An 11,711-nucleotide genomic window follows, 5' to 3' on the forward strand; every position below is an offset into this window, starting at 1 on the left:
ATAGCTGGCCAATCACAGCATACCTCGCTTTTTCAGACCGATGAGCTTTGTAAAAACCGACGAGTTTCAAAAAGATGGGGCACAGAAGAGAAACAATAATGTACAGTATGTGGAAAATAATGTGTTTTTTTAACTTTAAACCGCATAAACACATTTCATTACACCAAATACACAAAATAATGTTCTTTTTAGCAGCATCTTATGACCCCTTTAAAGTTCAAACACTTTCAACTTTGACCCCATTTCCCACTGACCTTTCAAAATCTGGATGGCGAATAATTTCCTCCAGCTAAACAATGAAAAAACTGAGGTGATTATTTTTGTAATGTCAAGTCACATGCAAAAAATGTAGGTGTTATTTTTGACTCTGAGCTTTGCCTTGAAAAGCAAATTAGCTCAGTTGTTAAAAACAGCTATTATCAATTGAGAATCATTTCTAGACTTAAATCAACACTTTCCTTTCAAGACTTGGAAAAACGTGATCATATCACGCCAGTTTGTGTCGCTCCACTGGCTTCTGGTCTCCTTTAGAATTCAATTCAAAATTTTGTTGATTGTTTTTAAAGCACTTAATTTACAAGCCCCATCATACATTTCTGATCTTATCTCATTTAATTCTGCTCCTAAGTCCGTCAGATCTGCTAATAAAGCTATTTTATATGTCCCATGGTCACGACTTAAATTTAAAGGTGACAGAGCCTTTGCGGTAGCTGCTCCACGGTTATGGAATCAGTTGCCACCTGACATTAAGAGTGCTCTATCTATTTCGGTTTTTAAGTCTAGACTTAAAACGCATCTTTATTCTATGGCCTTTCCTGATTTTTAATTTATGGCTTAGTATTGTTATCTTGGATTTTAATTTGTATTGTATTTTATTTTATACTTTACTGCATTTTATGATTGTTTTGTACAGCACTTTGGTCAGTGTAAGCTGAATTTAAATGTGCTCTATAAATAAAATTTACTTACTTTACTTACTTACTATAAAGAATATATCGATATATCGTACAAACTTGATATACCGCCCAGCCCTAATTTAACACTGTTTCCATTTGCTTTACTCCCTAAACATTTTTGGATACATCTATATTGTCAGTAAACAAAATATACCTGTTTTTCATTGAAAAGTGCCTTTAATAATATTGTAATAAATGGCTATATCTTGCTTGGGGAGTGTTATATATAGACATTTTTTTTGAAAGTGTATAACACCCAAATACAAAAAATCCATACTTCAGGAGTTTCTGTTTGAGTACATAGTAAAAAACAAAAAAAACAATTGTTGCTTGTGTGTGTGTGTGTTTTTTTTTTTTTTAATTCTGTCAAATTCATTAATTCTTAGAGAAAACATAAGGACAATTGGGACTTTAAATCATCTAGACTGAAACTTCAAGTTGTCCTATTTATAATGATATATGGCGCTTGTTGTCCTATTTATAATGATATATGGCGCTTGTTGTCCTATTTATAATGATATATGGCGCTTGATGCTGACTGCTGATCAAGTGGTATTTACCAGATGTCACATAGGTCACACAAGACTGACTCATGCATTTTTGCTTAAAGTTGAAGGCCCTACTCAATGCATGTTCTTCAAGATTCCTGTCCCGCCTTTAATGCATGTAGAAAACTCTTTTATGACGTGAACTCACTTAAAGAGTTTAGTTTTTAGAAAAAGTTTTAGAATTGTTATCATATTTGAATGTAAAAAATCTTGTGTAATATAACTTGAGTTTGTTTGTTTGCTGGGTTTTATTGTATTTATTATACTTGTATTTTTTAAATTGTTTTGCCATGAAAATAGCCTATGCTGACATGGCATTAAATAAAAATATGCTATTATTACTACTGATGAACAAAGAAAAGTACAGGCATGTCAGGTGCACCAAAGATATTCTAGGTCTTTAAGGGTTAAAGTCTTATTAATATAATTTATTATAAAATGATCCCTTTTACTCAATTACCCCCAAATCGTATGCATGTTTGTTTGAAAATTGCCATCTTTGTGATGTTTTTCCATGCATAGTAGTCGGCATCATCTACATAGTGTTCATGTTCCAGCTAGAGGATAGTGGTGTATATTCTGCTTATAGAAGGGATGCATGCTTGACATTCCGGCCAAATGAAAAGTGGCCCTCAGGGTTCCAGAGATGCATGTACATACTTGCACCTGCAATATAAAGCTGCCATGACACACCCCACACACGCGACAAGCAAAGGCACAAATCCCCAGCTCTTTCATTTGCTGGTCTGATTGCAAAACCCATGTGTTTGCTCATCCTTGTCCTCAGTGTTGTGCACAGTGTTGTGTAAAATGGTCTTTATGGAGAACTGTTATGTCCTGACTTCAAATAAGGGCTCATGCCAACATTGAATTAAAGGTTGCTCAGGTTTTCCTCAGTGGTTATTACCTTTCCCATCAGTTACATTGCCCAAGGATTTCCTGTGTATCAGGAAGTATTTCCATATTGAAATGGAGCAAGCAATAAACCTATAAACATCACATGACTTTAAACAGCTGCTGATCTGTTAAATGAATCAAGGCGTTCTTACTTAGAAGTTGTCTGTCATGCTGCTCTCTGATTTGTAACCAACATTTCCAGGAAAGCCAGTCCTCATGTAACGGCCCCATTGATCAAATTTACGAACTCCTCTTTGGTCTCATACATTTTTGTGCCAGACCTCTCGGTGACCTAGATAGTCTTTGATGAGTATAGGACGCACATGGAACTGAAGCACAAGGTCTAATGGAGGAGAGATGGAGGATCAGAGGTAAATAATCAAGAGGGGGCGAGGTGTAAAAAAAACAAAAAAAAAACAGGAAGGCTGTTATTTGTGTTACAGAAGTTGATGATGTTGATGTTACGGAGGGGCCTTCATAAATATGTCTCAACTGTGTGTTTGGTGAGGTGCCTGCTACGTCTGGAATGCAGAGAAGAAGCCGGAAATTTGTAAATATTAGATTGACTAGATTGCTGCATTGTAGCGTGTTTCTTAAAGGGGTCATATGATGCGATTTAAATTTTTCCTTTCTCTTTGGAGTGTTACAAGCTCTTGGTGCATAAAGAAGATCTGTAAAGTTGCAAAGACTAAAGTCTCGAATCCAAAGAGATATTCTTTATAAAAGTTAAGAGTCAATCACGCCTACCTAAAACGGCTCGTTCTAACACGCCCACATGTCTACGTCACTATTTGGGAAGATTTGCATAACGCCGCCTGGAGCTGATCCGTGCTGGTTGCTGAGGAAATACATCAACTTCGCTCTGTGGATCGCCGGATCGGCTTTCACCGTGGACGAAGCGGAGTCCAGCCCGGGGTTGTCACATGTGGTTGCCGCAAGCCCGCCGGACGCTCACTCAAGCCGGCCTCTGCTCACTCTAGCCGCTGGCCTCTGCTCACTCTAGCCCGCTGTGTGTTTCGTTGTGAAAGCGAAACTACTTTGTTTGGTCTTCCAAAAGAGGACACAACTAGAAATCAGTGATTAAGTTGTATTTACAACACTATCCAAGCCAGTAGGGGCCCATTACCTGGACTGAAACTCTCTCACGCTGGCATAGGATTAATCTTGAATCTTGCACAATAACCCCAGGAACATGTATTAAGAAAGCAAATACCATTATGATTTCATGCTGGCTATAACTGTGGCCTAATTGTCCAAATATTTTGTGAGCCTCCTTTGCAGTACCAGTCTTTCCTTGGTATCAAAACACAGACGTCATAACTAGGCTGTGTTTGCTGCCTGTTTCTTTGGTTGCCGTGTGTAGATGACTGACTGTCTTCAGAACACTCACAGGCTTCCTGCAGACCTCCGATCTCTGGACAAGCTGCCGCACGTCTGCTAACATTTCTGTCGTACCACTCTCCTCCCCTGCTCTAAAGTTGGCATGAAATGTAAATTCACCATATCTATTTTCAAGATGCATGTTATTGATATTATTGTGAACAATTCATCCGTGCATGTATCGATTTTTTTTCTTCACATTTGACATCAAAATGTAAAAATGTATCTTCTAGTAAAACAATAGCCTTCTCTCTGGTGACATATGCCGGACTTATCCAATCATTTAATCTGCTTGAACCCCAGCATTTTCCTAAAATTGCCTGCAAGCTAATATTCAGCCTTTCTGACTCCATCCAGTTAACAACTGAAGGATAGAACCAAGTCCCAGCCTACATTTTTCTTTTTTCTTTTTTGATAATCTGATGTGTCACAATATGGAAGAAAAGAGCTGTCACTATTCCTGTTTCATTATGACTTTCATGTACATCATCACACAATCCCACTTCCAGTTTTGACCATTAGTTTTGTAGACTTCTGTTGAAAATGCACACTTAAACACCCATGAGGTCTGAGACTGCAGCAAATCTCCTCTCAGACACTTTAATTAGTGTGTAAATCTACACAAAAGTGCTGAGGGCAGGGGAAGGATACACAAGAGTCCGAAAGTCCCGGAACTTTGTTCATATCTACATCCTAAAAAAAACATTTAGAAGAATCAAAGCCTATATAAACACTTCCTGTTTTGGATATACCTAAAATTTTCCCACAGTGTACCTTTTATACATTGTTTCCTTTGCTGCTGACACTGTCTGTAGGGGCTATTTATGGTTATGGCGCATACTTATGGTTATGTGGTGTTCAAGCATGGGATATTTATTGGACAAAATAAGTTACAGACTATGCCTTTAAGACCTATTTGTTATTAATAATTGTTCTTATGCTGATATATAAAACAAATCACATGTTTGAACTTACAAGTTAGAATGTACTTTAGAGCTGAACTTATTGATATACACTGCCATTCAAAAGTTTGGGATAAGATTAAGATTTTTAATGTTTTTTTAAAAAGTTCCTCGTGTTCATCAAGGCTGCATACAGAAAAAAAACAGTAGTATTGTGAAATATTATTAGAAATTTTCTATTTTAATATATATTTTTTTAAATATAATTTATTACTGTGATGCAAACCTGAATTTTCATCAGCCATTTATCCAGTCTTCAGTGTCACACAATCCTTCAGAAATCATTTTAATATGCTGATTTATTATCAATGTTGAAAACAGTTGTGCTGCTTAATATTTTTTGGAACCTGTGATACTTTTTGTCAGTATTCATTGATAAAAAGTTAAAAATAACATTTATTCAAAATAGAAATCTTTTCTAACCATATTCTATCACTTTTTATCAATTTAACATGTCCGTTTTCAAAAAAGAAAAGAAAAAAAATTACTGAACCCAAACTTTTGAATGATTGTTAACATGACTAGGGTCCTGGAAGGGATTTTTAAATTGCAAACAATTTCTGGGTTTTGGCATTGTTTTCCTGTTAACATGCTCTCTACAGTCCTCATACATTATATATGTCGATTATGTACAATGACTGCATGCTATTGGTCCAAACAATTTTTTCCGTCATTATCTTTAAGTATGAAAACAATAAGAACACAAAGCCTGTGCGTTTTACTCAATTTAGAAATATAGGACATGTCTGGGAAAAAGAGGATATATAGTCATCCTAACAAGACAATATAGTGTTATGCAAATAACATTAAAGTGCAAATTCGGTTTGAATGTTTCAATTTGATCTCGAATTTTGTTTCAGTATTCGTTTTTCCATGTGAAATGTCAATATGCATGTTCTATTTGTGCTCCATTTTTCTGTATTTCCTCGCACACTTTGCAGCTCTGCAGAGGCGTTAGACTGTCCGTTTTCTCTCGACTGGCCTGTCATTCATTCTGCTTGATGTGACTGTAGCCATATTTTGTTTATTGAGCAGCACAGCGTGTATGTGCTTTGAACTGTCTGTCTGTGTTTCTCTGAACGCATGTGTTTCCAAGACCATTTAAAAGGGTAAAACAGGAAATAAAAGCTCTGCTAAAGCCTCAGCTCTGCTTGTCAGGATGCTGTATCGGATCTGACAGCCAATAAAACCGGCCTGTTACATCTGACTTTTTCTAACTACCAAAGTGGCCTGGCCTTTACTGGAAAGATGGGCATACTTCCTGATTTATGTTGCTGCTGATGTCAGCCACTCAGTTGCAAAGATGCACATAATTGTTGTGACAATGGCAACGTTTAATGAGGTTTTGCTTTTAGTCTACAGCCTGATTCTTATTTTACACCGTGCTCTAGGTCAGTGTTTCCCAACCTTTTTTTAGTCGCGGCACCCTTTGGAAATTTTAACAAACTTGTGGCACCCTACAAAATAGCAATTTAAAAATATTAAAAAAGGGTTTTTACACTGCACCACTGCTCTCGACAGATGGCACCCCAGGGTGCCGCGGCACCCCGGTTGGGAAACACTGCTCTAGGTTACCTTTTTTGGTCCCACTTTATATTAAGTGGCCTTAACTACTATGTACTTGCATCAAAAAATAAATACAATGTACTTAGTGTTCATATTGTATTGCAAAACACTTCTGCTGCTATTGAGGTGGGATATGGGTAGGGTTAGGGACAGGTTTGTTGGTATGGGTAGGTTTAAGGGTGGGTTAAGGTGTAAGGGATGGGTCAGCAGTGTAATTATACATGTGATTACAGAAATTAATTACAGATGTAATTACATGCAGGTATTTTTAAAATATAAGTACAATGTAAAAACATGTATGTACACAATAAGTGCATTGTACCAAATGATTAATTTAAATGTACGTACATAGTAGTTAAGGCCACTTAATATAAAGCGTGACCCCTTTTTTATTACATTCTGTATTAACTGGACAACATTGCAAAATGAATTAAAGAAATCAGGATAGAAATATATTATTGTATAGTAGTATTGAAGTCAGTATATTTCAGGAGGAGATGATTGTATTCATTACAATTAAGTGATTCAAATTCAAATATTTAATATTAAATAATAAACTTAAAAATGAATATTTTCTAATATGCAAATCTATTCGAATGACTAAAAATATGAAAAATAATCCTTCAACATGTATTTTTTAGGACTTACATGTTTCTCTCTATCTCTGTGTGTGTGTACATACTCTATAGAAGCACGATCAAGGACAGATCCTACTGGAAGCTGTCTGCAAGCACCTGGAGCTGACCGAGAGAGATTATTTTGGGTTGCACCTGGCCGACCACTCCTCTGATAGCCCGGTGAGTTCAGAGGTAAAACTCAAAGATGTGCCGGAGCCGAGCCAGTCTGCCCTTTAGGGATTCATGGAGGTTTTGCTTGGAGCATTTGAGGATAGAGTGTGTGAATGGCCAGTATTCTTGAAATAGGTTCATATTTAGGAATGCAGGACACACAATGGTTCAGGATTAAAGATCCTGTGAAACATCTTCCCCTTTGGGGTGGCCCAACTCGTTTTAAACACCACAACAACATTGGTGTATATATTACAGTCACAAAAAATTACATCATGCAGTCCCTAACCCGAACCTAAACACATTAATAGATGCCTTTGTGTTGTATGTATACTATCAGTATTCATGTTACACCTTCATCAGTCTACCGGTAGGCATCTACTAATCGCTCGATCTGTGGTGGAACAGACTTTGTAGTTCTATTGATTCAGCTGAAACTGGATCAAAGTTAAAGAGTTTTTTACTCCACAAACACACTCAGTTTGTCTCTTTGTGTTGTAACTGCAGATAAGTACATCTCCACCTCCCCACAGCAGAAAACACAAGCCTATTGAATTATTGAGTGGCATTAGGTTGTGTTGGACTGTTGCCATGTTATTAAGGTTTTTCTTCCTCTCTCTCTACCTCTGTCTCTCTCTTTCTTTCTTTCTCTCAATCAATAATTTATAGAGGTGGCTGGATCCAAATAAACCCATAAGAAAGCAATTGAAAAGTAAGTAATTTTATGAAAGGCACCAACCTAGGCTGTTGTTTACCACCAGCCATTGATTATTCTTTCTCCTCCTTTGTATTTGTACATCTTTGTACTTACACAATGTTCTGATGAATTAAATGCTAGGGGGCTCTCCACATCATCTGAACTTCCGGGTGAAATTTTTTGTGAGTGACCCCAACAAACTTCAGGAAGAATACACACGGTGAGTGGATTTCAGCTTTGGTGTATAAAGACCTTAAAAATGGTTTAAAAGATAACGTGCATATTAATTTTTTCTCTAAGATCCCAGTTATACATTAAACATTAGACCGTTTGAAGGGGGGCAGGATATTCTAGTCTTTTTATTGGACAAAAATTTGTCACCAAATTCAGTCATCTATATATACCGGTAGGTTATATTTTAAATGTGTTTAATTTTTTAATTTTGCCGGCTTTTAAGTGTACACTATAGAATTTAAAGATCCTCAAGGCTAATAGACAAAATCTAAAAACAAATTTGATGTCATGGATTCTTTATTTCTTTTACATGTATTTATTTAGCAGACTTGAATCTCTTATGTTGTAATCCTCATTTCTAAGGAGGCTGTAAAAGAAGTGCTGTAACAGGCTAGAACAGAGATGAGTAAAGCAGTACATGAGTAAAACTACAGTGATTGACCTCCTCACTTGAATTGGCAGTGGTGATTCACAGTGAATCATAGTGATAATGTCGCATTATCTCTTTGTAGTGTTCTTGTAGATCAAACAGTAGAGAATGTCAGGAATAATGCCAAGTTCATCATGGGTTCAGTACCCAGGGAATGCATGAACAAATAAAATGTATGCCATGTAAGCCACTTTGAAAGAAAGCAACTGCCAAATGCGTACAGCAAATGTCAATGTCAAGGAGGAAAACTCTGAACTTGGTGAAAAAACAGTAGAAGTTGTTCAGACAGTAGAGCATGGTCATGAGTTTGCTTCCCCATGAAAGCAAGAACTGCTAGGTCATTTTGGATAAAAGCTTTTGCCAAATGCATAAATGTAAATGTTTAAATCTTCATGCTATAATCAAATTAGACCAACTTTGGACACCTCGTAACCATGTCTTGGCTTTGGTTTTGCTTGGTTAGATAATAATGCAGTTCTATTTAATGTTAGTGAAGGTCTTTGCACACTGAGTCCGAAATTTTCGTATGCGGTTTTTCGTATTTGTCATCCTAAAAATTTTGTCATGCACAGAAACCTTGCACACTGAGTCCGATGCGTATGAATTAATCCGTTGCGAAAAAATTTGCAAAACAGTACTAAATGGAGTCTTCAAGCAGTGAGGAGGATTTTGTTGTCGTCTCACTTCTTAAAAAAGAGAAAGAAAGGAAATATTGGGTCCATCCAATCCTGAGATATAGAGAGGAAGGAGAGTTCCCCCTCCTTATTAAGGAGTAGCGGGATTATCACGGGCGATTCAAAGTTGAACCTGACAATCGCCATTCTGGATTTTGGCGTTCGCTTGTACGGTGGCTCTGAATTGTCAAAACACCTCTCAAAATGCTTGCTAAATGTGAAAAACGCTGAAAATCAAACCTGATCCAAATTTTTTTTTATGACGGACAAAAGTTTCGGAGGCAGTGTGTAAACGTTATTGACACAACATGAGGTCGTATTTATTTTTTAACGTGTGAACATTTCGGATGAAAATTTCAGACTCAGTGTGCAATGGCCTTTAAACTCCAGTACCTAAACTTTACTGCAGTACAGTATGGCATGGCATTTTATGTAGGAAGTTTGATTTAATATTTATAATTTTTTAAATATTTAACAATTCACCTCATGAACAGTGCATCTGAGTTATTTTAGTCTAGTGGCTCACAGAGATTATTTGTCTGTTCTTTTTCATCTTTGTAGGTACCAGTATTTTTTACAGATTAAGCAGGACATACTAAGTGGAAGGTGAGCTGGATCATGTGTGGCTGTTTTTAACTGTAAATCTCTTCCTAAATACAGTTTAAAAGTAGGTTGATAAATAATATCTGTAACTATGTAAATTTATCCCTTCGATATTCATCTTGTGATACCACTGCAGTTTGTGCTGCTGAATTTGCACGTGCTTACATGTTCTTCAATGTTTACTTAAATACAGTAATTTGGTTTGATCTCCAACATTTTACACTGTTAATTTAATATAATTTATATCCCTCCCAGACTGCCCTGTCCGCACAATACTGCCGCACTCCTGGCATCGTACACTGTTCAGTGTAAGTATGAGCCATTCGTTGAAAAGAATGACTGTAGGATCTACATGACAAAGAAGCCACAATCTAAATCAGTTTTTTTTAAGCGGAACAGTATGTGACAGTCAATTACATGTGGTTCGCTTTAATTCTGGTTTGGTCGCACTAACTTTAATGTTACAATTTAAAATCCTTTTTAATGTTATGTTTGGTGTCGAACAAGAGGCGCCTGTAATTCTCTATTTCTTGAGTGAGAGGAATTGATAGCAATCTAGCATAGCAGCAGAATTATAATTAAAGTTGTTTTCCGCCAATGTAACGTCCCACGTTTCTTTCTGATATATTACGGTATCATGCAAACTCAAATCCAGTACTGAGCTTCCAAGCAAACCACCAAAGTACAACAGCGCAAGCTCAGCACGGCACATTCCATCTGTGCACAACCTCAACGCTTAACAAGCACTAGCTTGTAAAACGGGAGTAAATGCGAGCAAGAAATCTCTCTGAAGTACAGCAGGCACTAACACAGCCCAGCACATCTTAGTTAACCTAGTAATGCCCATTCGAGACGGAGCAGTGACATGGCATATCCCGGGCCCTCGGGGGTCCGCTTGCCAGATTGAGCTCAGCAATAATGACTCTTGACAGATTGCTGTAGTGAGCACATTTGCTCCGGTCTCTCCGGGGCTTTTAGCATGCAGTTTGGGCACTATATAGGTCAGAGGGGATTCTGTTGGGCCCGGTTGCCTAGGACAGCGCTATCTATTGGAACTAATTTTGTTTGCTTTAGGATTTACTGACAAGCTGCCATAGTGGCAGAATTTATGCTAAATGCTACATTTGAGGGGATTCTTTTTTGGTCAAAGAATTACTGAGCGCTTGCATGATAATAAATATTGTAACAGGTGTTTAATAATCCTAAACTCTTGAATAGCTTAAGGCATTAGTGTGTTTTATCTTTTTATTTTAAATGAATGAGGATGATTGAAATGATATTCCAATGCTTGGCTTAAGTCAGGGGCGTAGATTACGCGGGGGACGCGGGGGACGCGGGGGACGTATATATTTAAATAAATATGTATATATTATATATATATATATATATATATATAACATTTCTGTCCCCCTCACTTCTGAAATGATGGCTACGCCCCTGGCTTAAGTGAAGCTGAATGTTTGGTCTGACAACATTTGGCACTGGTCAACATCAAATAAGACTGCCCAACATGATAAAAAGGAAACCATTTTTTTAAAGTAATTTAAAATGTGCAAACAGGTGAAGAAATATACAACATGTAATTCATGTTGGGTTTATGTATTTTTTAAGAACATTTATATTATTTATCTCAACAAAACTTTTGATTTATTCACTTTAAAAAAAACTCTTACGTGCTATAGCCTCAAACTTACATATATAAAATATATAGTCTATTTTTACATTCATACACTTTGAATTAACAGGACTGTACACATTTTAATAATTATTTTCAATGATTTTTTTGTAATATAATATTGCTATTCTATACTATAATATACATAAAAATATAGTATACTACAATTCAAAAGTTTGGAGTAGGTAAGACTATTTTAATGTTTTTGAAAGACGTCTCTTAATACTCACCGATGCTGCATTTATTTGTAAAATCAGAAATATCTATCTCTCTCTCTCTCTCTCTCTCTCTCTCTCTCTAT

General features: G+C 36.6%; 1 protein-coding gene across 2 annotated transcripts in view; it reads left to right on the plus strand.

Annotated features, from left to right (window-relative positions):
- LOC107733639 (tyrosine-protein phosphatase non-receptor type 4-like) overlaps positions 1-11,711 on the plus strand; it is a 57,474-nt gene that overhangs the window by 23,507 nt on the left and 22,256 nt on the right. For both annotated transcript variants that reach the window (XM_016545348.1, XM_016545349.1), the window contains exons 3-7: positions 6,999-7,106; positions 7,767-7,809; positions 7,936-8,014; positions 9,694-9,738; positions 9,991-10,043. In XM_016545348.1, coding sequence (XP_016400834.1) covers positions 6,999-7,106; positions 7,767-7,809; positions 7,936-8,014; positions 9,694-9,738; positions 9,991-10,043 — 328 coding nt within the window. The remainder of the gene's footprint in view (positions 1-6,998; positions 7,107-7,766; positions 7,810-7,935; positions 8,015-9,693; positions 9,739-9,990; positions 10,044-11,711) is intronic.

The sequence above is a fragment of the Sinocyclocheilus rhinocerous genome, unplaced genomic scaffold, assembly GCF_001515625.1.
Source record: "Sinocyclocheilus rhinocerous isolate Xijiao unplaced genomic scaffold, SAMN03320098_v1.1 scaffold1842, whole genome shotgun sequence".
NCBI lineage: Eukaryota > Metazoa > Chordata > Actinopteri > Cypriniformes > Cyprinidae > Sinocyclocheilus > Sinocyclocheilus rhinocerous.